Genomic DNA, 19,060 nt, shown 5'->3' on the forward strand with positions numbered 1-19,060 from the left:
ATGGAGGGTGAGTAAATGCGCTGGCAGGGCTCCACCTCCCCCTTCCCCCTCAAACCCTCCTCAGGCCGGGGGGCTCACTGACACATCAACGCCACAAGGCGAGCAGAGTAGCAGACGTAACCACCTCGCACGACTTGGTTAAGAAGAGCGAGAGAGAGGGAGGGAGAGCGAGAGAGAGGGAGGGAGAGCAAGAGAGAGGGAGGGAGAGCAAGAGAGGGAGGGAGAGCAAGAGAGAGGGAGGGTGAGCGAGAGAGAGAAGGAATGCAGGGGCATAGACACATTGACACAGAGAGAGAGGGTGACACTACTACAACTCTTAGCCTCTTTCCTTGACTGATAGTGCATTTGAGTTAACCGGAACACCACGTATGATGAAGGATCACTGCTCGCCTCTTCACGCCTCCCCACCCGGACATCCCGGGACCCCCATACGGCATGGCCACACTGCCCTGGGACCCCCACCATGCTCTGTGTCGGACATGGAGCCACTGCGTCCTGAGTTTGTATCTGCTGTGTGTCTGTTGACAGACGAGTCGTACCAGAAGCTGGCCATGGAGACGATGGAGGAGCTGGACTGGTGTCTTGACCAGCTGGAGACCATCCAGACCTACCGTTCCGTCAGCGACATGGCTTCCAACAAGGTAAAACTGAGCTGAACTGTTGTTTATATGACCGTGACTCAACCACAACACAAATGCAACACCTCACCACTGTACTGTAACCACAACACAACTGCAACTCAACATGACCATAATGCAACAACAACCACACAAACTTACTATAACACAACCTGAAACGAACCACTTAAGTGCATTAAGACTTGCTGTGATGATATTTTGTTGTATGATCTGGTTAGTAGCTTGTCGGCATGATAGTACACAGAAACTAGATGTGGATTGAACTCGATTGAGATAATATTGGACTTATGTTAAGGCTGCTTGGTGTCTTTTGAGTCTTTACTGTGCAATATGAAGAATGCTTTGATTAACTTTGGGGTTGTTCCACGAAATGAGTCCCTTTTGCATCCCTTTGATATTTTAAGTAGAAATTGTGCACCAATATTGAATTTTAAATGCCTGTTGTATTAAATGAAATTCCCTTTAATATAGACCACATGTACAATTCTATAAATCAGATTTTTATATGACCTCTGTGGACTTCTTAACCTCAAAAGTTTTCACCGTCATTGTAAAGCCCTAGTTATTTTCTTGCTTTGACAAAATAATTTCTGGAGATTGTTTATGTCATGTGATTAGTGATTGATTTTAATTAAGGAATAAATCAAAAAACCTGACCCTCATTTTAAGGTAAACCCTGTTATGTGAACTGATCTCATTTTAATATAGTGAAAGTATTCCTTTTTTTTTCATTCTAAAGAAACATTGAACATCTAATAGTCAAATCAGTACTGTAAAGCAGGTGAGCTGGTTCTACTATTTTGGGGCATTTTCTGGTGTTTTGTGGTGGAAAACCCAGCGGTTCAGGCATAAACAGGTCAATTCTGTTACTCATAGATAGACAGGCTAGAAATGTTTTAAACATTTGTATTTTGTTTGTGAAGATTGCATTCAAAATGCCCCTCCCTGGCTTCCATTCCTCCTGTCACAAGGGGATCCATGGCAGATTTAAGATGAAATCATCAACTTTATTTGGCACGTTTGATACACTTACTATAGTCATTTTTTTTATTTAACCTCTTGTGATGGGAGAAATAGTGTTTTATTAAGATGAACATGTGCTCCTTATGACAGAATGTTAAAATGAGGAGAAATAAAACATGTTTATTTCTCACCAAGTTACACTATCCGAAGGGGACCTCATTTCGTGGAACGACCCATTGACGTACTTGCCAAGTGGTTAGCATCCTGCGGTTGTGTGTGTGTGTGTGTGTCAACGGCTACTGCTGTTTCATGGCTCTGCTGTAAAATGCACAAACAGTGGAGAGTTTGCATAGAGGACCATAGACTGTTCTCGCTGAATAAGACGCCTATCTGAATACCAATCTATCCATTTGTTGTCTTTTCTGTGTAAGACTGTGATATTAATGAATTAGATACACAATACGAATAATAGTCACCATCGCGCCTGATAGGTATTTTTTTCTGATGACGTCATCGTGTCTGGGATAGCTCATATTAGCCAGACATTATTCAATGGCTTAAGCAGTTTTCAGGAAACATGAGCAAAACCTGACGTTTCTTGCTATAACTCTGGTTTTATAACGGTTTTAGATGAACTATTATGAAGTCAGTCTAATTTGACACTTGCGTGCTAGGCTAGCTGATACTGTTGGTGGCAACGTTGGTTAGCCATATGGCACTTTTACTAATGAATAATGATCATGAATTTGATTTATGTGGTGATTTTTATTTTATTTTTATGTTCTCAACACTCTTACGAGGGGAACCTCACCTCCACTCTTTTCTACAATTAGCCTACTGTAAAATAATGTATAACTGCACAGCAAACTCAGATAGAGAGTAGACCGTATGGTGACCAAAATACGCTAAGGATTCAGCTTGGGAGGTCACCCTTCTCAGTTCCCCTGTCCTACACAGTGACATTACAGTGAAGTTGCGGTCAAAAGGAAGCGCCAACCCTAACCGTGTTGACCGGTGACCATGACATGCGTTTCCTGTCTCTTTTCCTGACCACCACACAGCCTCCTCTTCACCCTTTCCCCAGGACACCAGACTACAATGGCCCCTAAGGTCAAGGCCTCCCTTTATTGTTATCAACGTCACAGGGACTCAACACAATGAGTGCAGAGACCCTGAACACACGCAAGTACAACATTCAGTACTCAGCATTCAGACAGGGTACTGGAGCCATTGTTGACCATGAGTCATAGGCCTCTAAGATGGATGCTTGACGGTTAACCCAAGTCCAGTGTGTTGGGAATAGGACTGGGGAGTGGAGGCTAGAAGGTCGCAGGTTCAAATCCCCGGTCAGATGACTCCTCTTGTGCAGTGACGTGTGAGGCACGTGGCATTTATTGATCTATAATATTGAGAATGGTGCAAAATCCCCAAATGCTGCTCACGTTATGCGTTTGAACTTTGCGAAGTGGGAAATCTCATAGCATGAACCAGAGCTGGAGGGCAAACAGTACTTGTTCTCTTTCAAATAGGGGACTATTCCATTGGTTGGTCCTAACCCTGGTCCACTGAGTGTGGAGGCTTTTTTTTCAGACCAGCATAAGGAGCAATGTGCAGGCCTACATCCCCAACGAAGGAATGGTCCCATCGAATCCAATGTTTTCGGTGTGGAACTAATTAACCCTATAATGGGCATTTCCCCGGGGGGAGGTTTCCAAGGAGAGGTTTCCACAGGTGTATCCCGGGCTTGGACCACACACACACACACTGTTCTGTTAGGCCACTCCAAAGTTCCAATGACCTCAGAGGAGCGAGCTGCTATAGCTGCTGTTCTAGCACCACTGTCATTAAGTTCCTCACACGTCCATACTGACGTTAGCTCTGGGCCTTAGACAAACACAGCCATCTGAATCCAGTTAGCGAGAGCGGCTTTACGGGCTAGCGTGCTAGCCTAGCATTGAGTGCTAGTAGGAAACTTTAACTCACATGTGGTCATTACACTTTAAAGTGCTGCAGTCTTTAGACCAGAGTGACGGAATTATTGAAACAGATGTGGAAGTTTTTGGGTCAGTGGCTTGAGGGAGGGTAATGCTTTTTAAATGACTGTTTGATAATAATAATAGTGTTTGACTAGTAGTTGTACTAATGAGATGAGACTTATTTTTCTAGAGTTGCAGGACCTTTAACTCTTTTATGCCTGCACAGAAATTGGCTTTGTATCTACAAACTGCTTTTCAGACCACAAAGATTTATCCAAAATAACCTGCAAATGTTTCTATTAAATGATGGCCTTGATTTTTACAAGATTTTGTTACTAGACACAATTTCCCACAAGCCCTGTGGAAACGTGTGTGTATGTAACTATACTTGTGGGGACCAGAAAATTCTCTCCACAAGGTAAAATGCTAATTCTAGGGGGTTTAGGGTTAAGGTTAGAATTAGGTTTAGGAACTAGGGTTAGTTTTAGGGTTAGGAGCTAGGATTATGTTTAGGGTTAGGTTTTTGGGTTAATGTTAGGGGTAGGGTTAAGGAAAAATAGAATTTTGAATGAAACTGAATTCTGTGTCCCCATAAGGTTAGTTATACGTGTGTGTGTGTGTCTGTGTGTGTGTGTGTCTGTGTGTGTGTGTGTCTGTGTGTGTGTGTCCGTGTGTGTGTGTGTCCGTGACCACTACAGCTGTTTACCCTGCAAACATTCCAAACTAGGACACAGGGACTGGCACAGGTTCGAGTCATATTAGGCTTGGGTCAGAATTGCACTATGCTAGCGTTGCAATCTGCTGTATCTCTTTGCTTTAAATCAAGGCCAAACCTCCAATCTAGTTTCATTGTGCCAACATTGCAAATCTGCTCAGAGAGTAGGACAAGGAAATCGACCTCCACTGCTTTATCTTTTATTTAAACAGGGACGTCACATTGTGATTTAAATACATGTTTCAAGTGTGCCCTGGGTGGGACCTTGCGAAATAGACACAAATGTAATCTTTCACTTTCCTCCCCAAATAGTTTACGGTGCAGTGCGTCAGTGTGATTGCCTGGTATTTTGTAATGAGGGACTTTGCCTACATTACAGGTCAGTGCCAGGGGCATTGTCAAGAGGCTCTTACCAGTAAATTGCCACAGTAACTTTAGTGAGAAGGAGGAAGCTGGTGGGGAAGGAAGGGAGGGTGGCGACAGGCACGGCGCTACATTATGATAGAGGAGGAGTTGTTTAGCTTAGTCTCTGTGTGGGCCAGTCAACCAGCCAGCCAATCAGTCATGTTTTATTGTTTTACGTTTCCTGACTGTCGCCAGAAGAGAGTAGACTTGAATACAGAGAGGAAGCAGACCCAGAGAGCGAGAGAAACAGCGACACGACACGCTAAACATATTTGAGAGAAGTTTTAACACAAGTTTTTTAACATTGATATTTATATAATTTGTTTTATTTACGTGTGGCATTGCCTTTGCAATAATGGGACTATGCTGCTCTGAGACGAACAAGAAAACGTTTGGGATGCTTACAAGTTGGAAACAGGTGAGTTTGTACACTACATTTGTTTTTATCTGAATGTCGGGACTTAGTCAGATTGTATGGGTTTGGATCATACACTTGCTCTGGCATTGTCATTTATTTACAGAAAACGTTCACTTCACTTTTACTGCATTGGGCTAAATCCGGGTCAGAGTTAGTCTTGGTAGTCTAAAACAAATCTACTTTGAAACAAAAGTTTGCACCTCACACACATGGTTATGTGCTTAAAACGAAGAAGACACTTGTACCATGTCAGATATAGAGTTTAAATTTATTACATTTTGAGCTTACATCCCAATATTACACTTTTATATACATCACAGAAGACTGAAATAACAAAACGGTTTGACATAGAAACACTGGATTTTCATCGGGTTTTTAAAAAAAATGTTTTTATTAATGATGAAATTCTGAAAAATATGAATAACATTCCACCCATGAGGCCAAAGAGGGCACTTTTGGTAATTGACTGCAGGAAAGGGCTACGTGTTGCTCTTTTGAATTCCATTCCAAGTACAGTAGCATTCATGGATAATATTGTAATAAATAGCATAATAACTAATCATAACTCTATTAAATTACCTACTAACCTCACAGTGGTTTAGTATTATGCTGTATGTCCAGGAATTTAGTTTCTGCATTTCCGATGTTGTGTCTATTTTAGAGATTAGGGTCATTCAGACAATGGTTGAGTTGTTCAGACTAGTTGGAACATAATCTGATATGTTGTTTCAGACTTGAAAAAACTAGTTCACCAGTTAACGATAATACAGTGTAATAATGTATTGGATTTTTTTTCCATAGCGCTTTTGCACGCGCTCAAAACAATTTAGCCTACAATATAAGTGGGAACCTCACCTCCTCCACTATCCATGTGTATTCATGCACACAATATAATGTATGGTTTTGTGGGTCGGATAGTGGTTATCTGAATACAGAATAACATTATCCGCCAAGGAGCCTGTTGAAAGCGCCTTTTGACATCTTTCATAGCCTGCGGTGGCGCTCATCTTATCACTACACACTTTGAATATGTTCATTTCAACATTGTGAACACTTAACACTTCAATACTCGGAGCTCATTCGCCACACAAATGTACACTCGCTTTCGAAAGTGCCAAATAACAACCTGTTGTCACAAGTGTGTTTCCCAAGTCTGACTTAACTGCGTGAGTAACGGCGCGCGTTGGGTAATGTGTCCTACTCGAACACACTCATGTTTCCGTCATCCTGCATTACGCATGGTTTGCGGATGTTGTATGACTACCATACGGTGCTGGCGTATGCTAGCCTACTGAACGTCGGTATGACTACCATATGGTGCTGGCATAGCTCGGTATGACTAGCGGGGAAACACAGAAGACATAGTCTGACTCATATGAGTCAATTTACAGAGGTCACGATTCAGTACCTTTACGCCTTCAGTAAGAATATATTACAAATACGCTTGAACAGAATATCCGTATTGGATTTGGACATTTCCAGTTTGGGAAGTTATGTTTTTTTTTTTTGGGGGGGGGGGGGGGGGGGCGTTCTGCCATATGACAGCCATTCACTGCTAGAGAGGGTGCGATTTAATGGTTCACTGAAAAAGCACCTGTTTGAAACAAGTTTTGGCTAGAAAGGACAAAACAAATCCAAGTGATTCTGTAAATTAGCTGCAGGATATTTGATTGGCTATTTCTCATATTACCATATTACAACGCATACATTTTTATATTTGGATCAAGATAAAAATTGACAAGTAAAGTCGAAAATATAGATGAATAGGATACCTTTGATTTCATGCATCAGTTTTCAAGAGTGGGCAGTGGATGTCTGAGTTATATTAATGGTTTTTGCTAAATTAAATGAAAGTCTTGAAAAATATAAAACAAGTAAAATATTAATTTAGTGAAAAAGGAAAAGCAAGCCCATTTTTTAAATTAAGTAGTGCCATTGAAATAACCTTCAAATACTGCCCCATTGCAATAAGACATACAGAGGCAGCATCATTGAGATAAGACACACAGGGGCAGCATCATTGCAATAAGACACATATGTATACAGACACAGACATACACATTGAGATGAAGTAGTGGCCAGAGTCAGGACGATGCACAGCTGCCTCCCTTCACTCAGCTGAGTAATGCGCAGCAGTGTGTGTGTGCGCGTGCGTTTGGAGGAGAGACCTCCGTGAGAGCGTCTATGCAGTACACGTGACTCTGTTGCCATGGCGTGATCTACGTGTTGATGTCTGCAGTGGTTTGTGTTGATGTGCATGTTGCTGGCAGGGACAGAGGGAGAGCGAGAGGGGGCTGAGGGAGAGAGAAAGAGGAGAGCGAGAGGGGGGCGACATCTAGCATTGGCGGGAGACTAAGCTGAGAGAGAGAGAGAGAGAGGCTTCCTCCACTGGCCTTTCAGCCAGCCAGTTCCAGCCAGTCACCGGGGATCCCTAGCCACCGTTGGAACCCCCTTCCCCCTCTTTCTTCCCTCGTACAAGCCACTTAGCCTCTCTGCCTCTCCTTTTAGTCTCTCATCAGATGGATGGATGGATATAGCACTGGAATCCCCTCCGCAACCCGCCTCCATTGGCGGGATGCATAGAGATATGATAGCAATGCAATAGGACTGGGATCTCCTCTTTGAGAACCATTTGTCTTCCATTGGCTGTATAGACATAGATAAGAGATACTGTGGTTAAAGGGAGGCACCTACAGTACCTAAGAGATAGTTTCTACATATGTAGCTACAAGCTTCCTACCTACTGACCTACTTATATATTGCTGTTCAGGGGAATACCGTCTACTGCTGAAGGAAATACAGTCGCTATCCAACTAGCTGCTGTGACTGGGGAAGATATCACTGGGAGATTCCAGAAATGAGGAAGAGCACTCGGCGGGGGTCTAGGTGCTCGTCTTGGTGGGGGTTATCGTTGATCTGTCATCTGTGACTCTGCGAAGAACCACCAAAGAGGCTGACAGACCAAAATAGAAGAGATGGAGACATGGCTGTTGGTTGTTGAGGAAAGAAAGCCTTGGTTTTGCCTATTCAGACAGGGCTTCTGTTGAGGACAGCCAGGGGTGACAGCTATAGAACAGCTACAGGATATACAGCTAAAGTACAGCACCATGCCTGAAGCCAACACCATGCTCTGTGTCTCCTGGGGGTACATCAAGGTGTGTGGGGGGACTGGGGGTAAATGTGTGTTCGCGGGGAGAGACTGGTTGTTTTGGCGGGGGGGGGGGGTAATATGTGTATACTTATAGCACGTTCTAGTATTTATTTGAATATTGCGTCAGATTGATTGGGTACTACAGCCCATGATCTCAACTGAATCCCATCTCACAACATAGATGTTATGCATTAGCTTCTAAACAGAATAAGATGTGTGTGCGGGTAAATGTTTGGTTGAAAAGCTATTGCAGAAATTTGGTTGATTCTGACCCTATGCTGTACATATTAATCCAGAAATCCAGAAATCTTTGATTTGTTTACTAAATATCTCAAAACAGGGCACTCAAATAGCCTATACTGTATAAAGATACGCAAAGTCCTTAAATGGTATCAAACAAACAAGCCTATTCCCTTGGGCTCCAATAGTGGGCTCCAATTGGTGGTGTGCAGGTCAGCTGTTTGTTCGCCTGCACCCGCCCACAATTGCTAATAACCCATCCGCAATCACCCGACTATGTGATAAAGGGGAAATCTGAGGACTGCTTCCGACCCTAATCCGCAAATATACAGTAGCAAATGCCCTGTAGGCTACAGACAGAGATGGAGGAACGATTTTTTTGAGAGGTTGCAGGAATTTTTTGTTGTTGCCTTAATTAGATATGTTTCTGCTTAGAATTTCCAACATTTTGGTAAGATATTTGTTAGTCAACTTGCCTATAATTAGATACATGCAGCTTCTCTTCTGTCATTATATGTTGCCCAAGAAGACTAAATTAACCCTTGCTCACCAGAATGTCATAAATGAATGCTTCAATCTAGTTGACATAGGTAAAAGTTCTCTCTGTCATCTCTGCTTCTTTTGCGGAGGAAAGAAGTTTAGGGACTGGGGGAAAAGTGCAATAATAGGTCTGTAAGGAAAGAGAAAGCTGTGAAAACAACCCAACATGTTTATAGTAAGATTTCAGTTCAGCTATGTTATGTGGTTGAAATACTATCAGCTTTTATGATGTTGATAAAGGTAGCACTGCTACAGGCGGTCCCAAGGTGCGCATTCACATTCTCTCAAGATGCTGAAAGAAATAATAATTATTTTGTTCCCGAGTCAAAATATACATTTGGTGTATCATTTTACTGCAAGAAATGCTTAATTCTGCAGGAGTTAATATTACGACTGTGAGAAGTTATAGACCTACAGTCAGTTTCCAGATTTAAGTTTCCATTTAACCCATTTGATCAGTAAGCTTCAGTTTTTCTCTTGACGTGCCATAGGCCGATTTGAAATCCCTGTCGTGTGACTGTCGAATTTGTATAGCGCCTCACAATCAATACACCTAACATAGTCACTGCTATCTTCCTCTTTTGCCACTTCACTAAATCTTTCCCAAAAATGACTTCTCTGGCCGTCCCTTCTCTTTATTTTCAACTCTCCATTTCACAGCTTTTTTTCTTAGTGAATAGACAACTTTTTCTGCCTGTTTCCTAAAGGGTTTGGAGTGTAGGCTATTTAGCACGTGTAATGTTAGGCCCTTAAGCTTAGGTGTACGCGCTAATGCCAGAGAGCCTACAAATGAGGAAAAAACAATGTAGCCTATGTAGTGTTGTGTCAATGTAGAATTATACATTTATCGATTTTTTTATTTTTATGTATTGTTTCAACCCGACCGCCACCCACCTGCCCTTTATCCACACAATATTTCATGACCCTAAACCCACCTGCACCGCGGGGGAATGTGGTTTATGAGTCAACCCGCTCATCACTACTTAACGTCAATGGAAAGTCCCTGGAAACAAGTTATACCACTACCCCAGGGAAGCCATTTCCTGTTGGTCTCCATGCAGTATATCTAGTAAGGTGTTGTGTAATTTTGTATTTCCCCAGTTCAATGTCTTGTTGGTCTCCATGCAGTACACCTAACACAGTGTACCTAACACATTATACCTAACACATTATACCTAACACAGTATACCTAACACAGTATACCTAACACAGTGTTGTGTCATTTTCTGTTACTGCAATTCAACACAAAACTGTTTATATGCTTCCCACTGCTAATTGGCAACAGGAAATGGCTGACCTGAGGTAAACTTTTATCCAAAGCAACTTAGTACGTTCTACATATGGGTGGTCCCCAGGAATCAAACCCATTATCCTGGCATCGCAAGCACCATGCTCTACCAAGTGAGCTAAAGTGTCTATCTAATGGCGACCTAACATGGTGTTGTGTCATTTTGTGTCTCCCCAGTTCAAGAGGATGTTGAACCGGGAGCTGACCCACCTGTCAGAGATGAGTCGCTCCGGCAACCAGGTGTCAGAGTTCATCTCCAACACCTTCCTTGGTAAGTCAAGTCATACACGCCTCCACGCAAAACATACACACACACACACTCACAAACAAACAAAATAACTAATAATTGCCTCTCGCTGTGCTAATGGACTATACCTTTGCCTGAATGGTGATCTTTTAGCTATTATTGGTTTTTACACAAAGATAAACAAATCATTATAATATAGTAATCACAAATGATTAAGCAGGAGGAGAAAAGAGGTTGAGGGTCAGAGAGAATGAGACGCTGCGGAGTGGGGGGTACCAACGTGGGGTTGCAATAGTTTCAAACCAGTCTCATCTGGTCTGCTGGAGTGCTCCCTTTGCCTCGCTGCAGAGAGGGGGAGAAAATGAAAAGCGATGCTACTCTTCCCTGGGACTCCGTCGTTCTGCAGAGCGAGGGAGAGAAAACGAAAGAGTGCGTTTGTTACCTGTATATGGTGTTGCCTCATCTCTCTAAAAAAATAAATATATATATATATACATACATACATTTTTTTTTAAACTGTGACACGTTCCATGGCTCCCTGCCAATTAGCCAGCTCACACCACCACCTTCTCCGCCAGCACGGAGAAAACTGCTACTCTGAGAGAACTGCGCAGTGCACCGACTCGTAAACAAGCCTCCATCTTTTTCTTCACGGATGAAAAAGCAGATGGAGAGAGGGAGATGGTGTAGAAGGGAGGAAAGTTGATAAGCTATAAAGACACCGTGATGCTAAGGTTGATAGAATAAAGCGAAGCGGGTTGGAGATATGAGGGCGGAAGTGAGAGAGAATGGGATAGTGATTTAAGGTTTGTGTTCTGCATTGCGGCTAGTACCTGTCAGGTCGAGGCAAATCATCTTCCTACGCCTCATAGAGAATAGAGCTGAGGCAATGTGTGGAAAAACACACGGTTAGCCGCAGATACACACGGTCAGCGGCACACACCCCGTGACGCTAACATGTAGCGCCTCGAGAGAGGTCGCTTCAGCTCCACTGCAACAAGCCATCCCCCAAACGCTTCTCCTTTATTAATACAACAAAGCAGCAGCCAACATTGCTATGCGTTGTTATGGTTTGGCAACAAACTTTTATTGATCTGCAAATACTATTAATAATCTCCACTGAGAATTGATGCCTCATTGAATATTATGGAATTTCTCTCTTTCTACGAATAAATCCTAAATGTTACGCCATTGTTTTTCATTGGCATGTTTTTGCAAAATATTTGTTTTTAACATGTTATTTATATGGCTTTATGTGTTCCCTCTACATTTGAATATCGAAATAGTGTATTATGCTCAATGTCATTTGGCTCTTTCCTGGTGAATTTTAACTGGAGGAGACGGAAGAAGGCAAAAGAGAACAAGAGAAGGGCTTGATTGTTTGGAAGATTGAGAGAGTAGTTGAATGACTATCAGTAGATAGGAAGACTGAGTGGTCAGAAAACCAGTTCAGACCAGTTACTCATATACATGTCTGACTGAATGATTGTCCACTCCAAGTCAATATAGCCTATTTTTCCAATGCGGTGTAATTACCATTTTACCATGTCAATTCATTTTATGTACTGCAAAAGGAAAACGGAGTCGTGTCAAAATGTACATTCTGTATGTATTGCTTTGTGATTGAAATGACCACAAATGTTGTTTGTGAGTCTGTCTTTCCGACTCAGTGTTTTCATTCTATGGTGCAGTAGTTTTAACCCTTTTTCTTTTCCCTCTCTCCATCCCTCTCTCTCCATCCATCTCTCCCCATCCCTCTCTCTCCATCCATCTCTCCCCATCCCTCTCTCTCCATCCCTCTCTCTCCATCCCTCCCTCCCCATCCCTCTCTCCCCATCCCACTCTCCATCCCTCTCTCTCCATCCCTCTCTCCATCCCTCTCTCCATCCCTCTCTCCATCCCTCTCTCCATCCCTCTCTCCATCCCTCTCTCCATCCCTCTCTCTCCATCCCACACTCTCCATCCCTCTCTCCCTCCAGACAAGCAGAATGAGTTGGAGTTGCCGTGCCCTATGGCCAAGACCAGGGAGAGGAAGAAGAGAACCCACCACCAGACCCAGCAGGGGGGTCAGACTCCGAGTCAAGGGACGATGACCCAGATCAGTGGGGTCAGGAAGGTCAGCCAAACCCCCGTGCTCCAAGGCTGCAGCGTCAGCCGCTTCGGGGTCAAAACAGACCAGGAGGACCTGCTGTCTAAGGTACTGGGGAAGTCTCTACTTTATAGGGGTATACTACAAAGCCAGCAAACTTTGATAAACAACCAGAAATAAAAAATGTTTGGATAAATATTGTTGAGACAACTATAGACCATGACCATTTAAAGCTTATCTTAGAAGAAAAAAAATGTCAAATGTACTTTTTCTGAACATTTAGGCAAGTTAGCTGGCTAACTCATTGATCCTGCTTTGTGGTATACACCTCAGGGGTTGGGGTAAATTCGGGTTTAAGACGGGGCGACAGGTAGCTTATAAAGTAGATGTCCCCAAACCTAAGGCGCACATATTCTGCACAAGGACACCGATGGAAGCGTCGAACAAACGGCACTTTCTGATTTGTTGAATTTTAAATTCCAATCCAAATATCTGGATATTTAATTTGTCTTCGCATTGTGACTGCACCTTCCGGCCATCTGTCTGCAAGAGCGTACCCTGACAATGTCTCTCTCTTTCTCAGGACCTTGAGGACATCAACAAGTGGGGTCTGAACATCTTCAGGGTGGCCGAGCACTCCCACAACCGCCCGCTCACATGCACCATGTACACCATCTTCCAGGTCAGTGCTCTTCCTCATTCTCCTCTTCCTCCTCTTTCGTTCCTGTCAGATTGCTGTGTTTTCCCTGACTGAGGTGTCTTGCAGACAGACACACACACACACACACACACACACACACAGAGAGGGTGAGTCACCAAAGCACAGCCTAAAGTACTGTACATCAGCATGTTCTCGCGTGTTCTCAATAATGTGTCCTCATCTTCTGGGTCAGTAGCTGAATGATTACTTATGCTACTGTAGTAGGAACTAGTCTAGGAACGAATCTAGTCACATGGATAAGTGGACATTAACACACAGTGCCGGCCAAGTCAGGCAATTCATTTTTCTTAGCAGCTTTTGCATTGTGATTGCATATTTGTTTTGGACACAGTCATTGCAATTTAAACAAGACTAACTCAATGGTAAAAACCATTCAAGTCATTTTAATTTGAAGAAAAATGTAAAAAGTTAATCAGAGTGTTTATGGGTTGTTGTGTTACATACAGTATCACATGTCAATGGGTTACATTTCTCCTTTTAGTTAATGAGTGGCGGTGTGGCGTCGTGTGTTTCTGTGTGTCCCGTGCGGGAGCCGAGACCCACTGAAGACGTTATGGGTCCCATTTATTCCCATCAAGCTAACGGTGTTGCGTTTCTTTGTGTGTCCCGTGCAGGAGCGAGACTTGATGAAGACGTTCAAGATCCCCGCGGACACATTCGTGACCTTCATGTTGACCCTGGAAGCGCACTACCACGCCGACGTAGAATACCACAACAGCCTCCACGCTGCAGACGTGGCCCAGTCCACACACATCCTGCTCGCCACACCCGCTCTGGACGTAAGTCACCTGACCCAGCTCCACTTAATACACACCGCTTTTTGTGTTCTTGCTTCGTGTTGAATATTCTGAGGAGTGACTAGCAACACTGTCCCTAAGTCAGGGCTCTCCAGCCATGTTCCTGGAGAGCTACCGTCCTCAAAAGGTTTTCGCGTCAACCCTAGTTGTAACCTGATTTCAGCTTATCAACCAGCTAATTATTCAAACCAGGTGTGCTCTCCAGGAACAGGGTTGGAGAGCCCTGCCCCGAGTAATTATAAATCATGTATACCAGCAAGTGTTATCAGCAAACACACATGAACAATGTCACCCCACTCCACCTAAATATGTCACCGTCACCCCACCTCGTTATGTCAGAATGAGTTATTACCTGATGAATGTGTGTCACCGTGTCTTGTCAGGCAGGATTTTTACTGCAGTGAAACCTTCACTCTCAATGTTGAAAACTCATCAAATCTCTCCTGTCCAATCACAGGCCGTCTTCACAGATCTGGAGATCTTGGCGGCCATCTTTGCGGCAGCCATCCATGATGTGGACCATCCTGGGGTCTCCAACCAGTTCCTCATTAACACCAGTGAGTACTTTCTCCATCAAAATCTTAACAACAGCGCCCAATTCATCCTCTCTGCTGCTTTGGTACACTTTATCTTATCATTTTATAATTTCTTGGCATATTTGAAGATGCAAGTAAAAATATTCAAGTTTGAAATGCATCGTCACAAAAACCACATAAGAAAATGCTTTTGACATTTTTCTTCTAATCAGTCCGCCTCTCTTGCCCACCCTCTGTCCGTCCAGACTCCGAGCTGGCCCTGATGTATAACGACGAGTCGGTCCTGGAGAACCACCACCTGGCCGTGGGCTTCAAGCTGCTGCAGGAGGACAACTGTGACATCTTTCAGAACCTGACCAAAAAACAACGCCAGTCCCTCAGGAGAATGGTCATAGACATGGTGAGAGAATGCCCCGGTTCTGACCAAAAGTGTTTGTTGCCGATGTCCCATTCGTATGAGTCGCCGACCATGCGTCGGTCGGTCCGACGGTCCATCTTTCTATCCCTGTCTCAATTCCATGTACTATATATTTTACTATATCCTATATTACTGAAGCATAAACATGTCTAAATCACTAACAACGACCTCGCTCACTCTCTCTCTCTCTCTCCCTCCAGGTACTGGCCACTGACATGTCCAAACACATGAGCCTGCTGGCTGACCTGAAGACCATGGTGGAGACCAAGAAGGTGACCAGCTCTGGAGTACTGCTGCTAGACAACTACACAGACAAGATACAGGTAGGAGCTCACACTCGTATGCACAAGAACGCATGCAGTAAAACACACACAGGCACATAGGCATGCATACAGGTGCACATACAGGCATGTAGGTACACGTACGCACACACACAAACTCACACAATCTTCTCTCCGTCCTCTCTTCCAGGTGATGCGTAACATGGTTCATTGTGCAGACCTGAGCAATCCGACCAAGTCACTGGACCTGTACCGCCAGTGGACCGACCGCATCATGAACGAGTTCTCCCACCAGGGAGACCGGGAGAGGGAGAGAGGCATCGAGATCAGCCCCATGTGTGATAAGCATACGGCTTCTGTGGAGAAGAGCCAGGTAGGTTACTAATACATGTACACATATACAGGTATGTCCACACACAGTACAGTACCCACACTGCTCGCATACTCACGTGTATACACATCTTACACGTTTCCTTGTACATACTGTTTGCATACACACGCTCTCTCGACCCCTCTCTACTGCTGTTAATACAGTATTCGTACACACTATTCTATCCTGAAATCTTACACCCTTCTCTCTCTTCTCCCGCTCTCTCCAGGTGGGCTTCATAGACTACATCGTCCACCCTCTGTGGGAGACGTGGGCTGACCTGGTGCACCCTGACGCCCAGGATATCCTGGATACCCTGGAAGACAACAGGAACTGGTACCAGAGCATGATCCCCCAGAGCCCCTCTCCCCCCTTCTGCACCGGAGACGGAGAGCTAGAGGGCGGAGAAGGAGGTCACAAGTTCCAGTTTGAGCTGACGCTAGATGACGGACAGGATGAGGATGGACAGATAGGAAGGGAGGAGGGCGAGAGGGGGACAGAAGGGGGACGGTCGCCAATGGACCAGGGTGGACTAGAGATGGAGATACGTGGGGCTTCCCCCACATAACAAGCCTTGACCGTGATCTTTATAAAAGCACCAGTTTTAGGCTGTGTTTGGCATCTTGTTTTATTGCAGTGGAGGAATCCTGCAATCTGGCTCTTTGAAGCTGCTCTGCTTGTGCGCGAGGGCCTGACTGACTTAGGGCCCCTGCAGAAGAGGGTGGGGGACCCCAACACTTGTTTTGGGAACCCTCCGAAAGCAGATTATGATGAGTTGAAGAGCGTGATTGCCTTGAAGGAGTGCTGTTGAACCGCTGTGTGGCAGAAGTACCATATCTTAGTCCTTAGCCAGATACTACAATCTTTGCTCTGACAAATAAGATGAAGCTCATTCACGCTAAGAGACTATGGTGTTCAATTGGGACAAGATGAGAGACACTTGCACTTCAGAATGATTGTTGTTCTTCGTGACTGTTTTCGGGTATATGTTTTGTTTTGTAACGGGATTGGATGGGATGTTGCCGGGTAGCGTTCAAAGTTCCAACTAGTGGTCCACAGGTATTTGTAACACGTGTCTGAAGACTTTCGTGTGCCTTTTTTTATGACCGTGTCTTTTCTATGTCCTTTTATAATTTATTTAACAGTTTTAAGTCGTTATTATAAAATGTTTGTTTTCTACACACAACTCATCTTAGTTGTCTCTCGAATGAGAGGAAAATACTTCCGGTCTTTCTCAGCAATAGTGTATTCCCAATTTGTGCTTTGTGGACTTTCCAAAATCGTCGGACTTCCCAGCACAAGTGGCACTTTTTGTCGCAAGGGTTGAGAGCTAGAACAGCGTTTAAACTAAAGAATCGGGTTATTCTTTCCACACCCAACTCATAGCACTAGGCGCTCAATGTTATGCGTCACGTGTTATCTCACAAATCTCAAGTCAATGTTAACAAATGCCACATAAGTTGGATATTCGCAGCAAAGCTGTTGCAAACCTGCTCCTTATTATTTTACGTATTTGCCAACCGTAAAAGCAATTATCTCCATCATTCCAATTTTCCCAGTGGGAAAAACCAACGAAAGTCAATGTAAACTGTCCTAACCAATAAGCTCCAAAGATGACCTGATGAAAGCACTTTAACAGCCAGATGGAACTCAGTCCAACAGAGGTGTTGTGCCACATCTGATTAGCACTTAATTAAATATCTTAGTATTCTTTCGCAAAAAAAATTGAATTATTTCTGCGTATCTCCCTTCCAAGAATGGAAGTCCAGTAAATGGGATCTCCTAATCTAATTCGTGCACAGTATTTAAGACAATTAAGGCCAATCAAATGAACCATTGAGTGGTTTCTTTCCAAAGAGAAAGAGAAAAATGTCACATGATATTTTGAAGCCCTAGACTAGCCTTGTGACGGTCAACCAATGTCAAAAAAAACAAACCTCCATACAACAATATTTGACAATCAGCTGATGTTATACTTTTGGTTGCCAGGTCCCTCTTGAGGTGACCACCGCCAACAACACATCTCTCGAGGTTTGGCAGGAATCGCAGAGCAACAAACACAATGAAACTAAACCAAAAACAAATAGAATCTTTCTACAAGTTGATTCTATGTTAATTTAATGTCACCTAAAAGGTCCCCTGTAGGAAGTGGAGATACTGAAGTGTAATGTAAAAAAAAATTAAAAAATAATTAAATCCATGATTTCTGTCCAGCACTTTGACGAGCTGAACAGCTCAGCACCTAGTTGCTCTTCTGTCAACAATACATCTAAATGGTACTGCCATGGAAGCTTCAACACTCAGCTTCTACAGTGTGGGGAGATCTGAATAACATCACTAGATGACAATACTTCCCTTTGTGTTTGTGTGTGTGTGTGTGTGTGTGTGTGTGTGTGTGTGTGTGTGTGTGTGTGTGTGTGTGTGTGTGTGTGTGTGTGTGTGTGTGTGTGTGTGTGAGGATAACTTAGCTGCACAATCTCCTCGTCCATGCACCTAGTCCTTTGTCGATCCATGAACTGTTTGAAACAGTGTATTTATGACTTTGATCTGTAAGTAGAATCCTATTCACAAAAAGTATGTTTGGTATAATTTATATGCACTACCATTACCTGTCAAAACAAGTGAAATATTTGTTATAATGTATAATACTCAAGTTTTTGCAGATTTCCAGAGAACATTCTTAAACATCTGTGTTACTTGGCAGAAAACTGAGGTGGTTGGCAGAAACGTAATTCCTCGGTTTCCATTGTTTTCCTGTTATCTGGAGCCATATGAAGGCTGCAGTGAACCTATATGATGTGTGGTGACGGGTCATTGTACAGCTAGCTGTATGTTTATTGAAATATTACATTGTTTAAGATGTACCCATATTTCCCATGTGTTTCTCAGAAGTCTCACACAGTGCATGGTAAGGTATTGTATATTGTGTTCAACACGTATTTTTTATGAAATGATTAAAATGAGCATGAATTTACTCTATGCATTGTTTCATGTCTTACCTTTTCTGTAATTCTAGTGTCATATAGGATGTCAGTACACTTTAGTTTTAAAGGAACAACATACAGGAAATTCAAATTAAGTATACTGTGGTAATAGCCTCTAGTCCAGCCTTTTTCAAACCTCTCCTCAGGGACCCCCCCAAACGTTTCACAATTTTGTTGTAGCCCTGAACTAGCGCACCTGATTCAAGTAGTCAAGGGCTTGATGATTAGTTGATACGTTGAATCAGGTGTGATTAGTTCTGGAATAGTTAAAATACATAGAACG

At 43.4% G+C, this 19,060-nt stretch overlaps 1 protein-coding gene across 4 annotated transcripts in view; it reads left to right on the forward strand.

Moving 5' to 3' along the window:
* The window catches only part of LOC110530023 (cAMP-specific 3',5'-cyclic phosphodiesterase 4B), a 135,158-nt gene extending 116,386 nt beyond the window's left edge, over positions 1-18,772 (forward strand). For 3 of the 4 annotated variants that reach the window (XM_036985564.1, XM_036985565.1, XM_036985566.1), the window contains 10 exons: positions 529-641; positions 10,512-10,605; positions 12,561-12,778; positions 13,254-13,352; positions 14,006-14,170; positions 14,646-14,745; positions 14,970-15,124; positions 15,343-15,465; positions 15,614-15,796; positions 16,023-18,772. In XM_036985564.1, the coding sequence (XP_036841459.1) occupies positions 529-641; positions 10,512-10,605; positions 12,561-12,778; positions 13,254-13,352; positions 14,006-14,170; positions 14,646-14,745; positions 14,970-15,124; positions 15,343-15,465; positions 15,614-15,796; positions 16,023-16,361 (1,589 nt within the window). In that variant the 3' untranslated portion in view covers positions 16,362-18,772. Of the gene's footprint in view, positions 1-528; positions 642-6,685; positions 8,271-10,511; positions 10,606-12,560; positions 12,779-13,253; positions 13,353-14,005; positions 14,171-14,645; positions 14,746-14,969; positions 15,125-15,342; positions 15,466-15,613; positions 15,797-16,022 lie in introns of those variants that run through there. The other variant, XM_036985567.1, reaches the window with a different exon arrangement.
* Positions 18,773-19,060: the final 288 nt, after the last annotated feature.

This window comes from Oncorhynchus mykiss, chromosome 8, assembly GCF_013265735.2.
Source record: "Oncorhynchus mykiss isolate Arlee chromosome 8, USDA_OmykA_1.1, whole genome shotgun sequence".
Classification (NCBI taxonomy): Eukaryota; Metazoa; Chordata; class Actinopteri; order Salmoniformes; family Salmonidae; genus Oncorhynchus; species Oncorhynchus mykiss.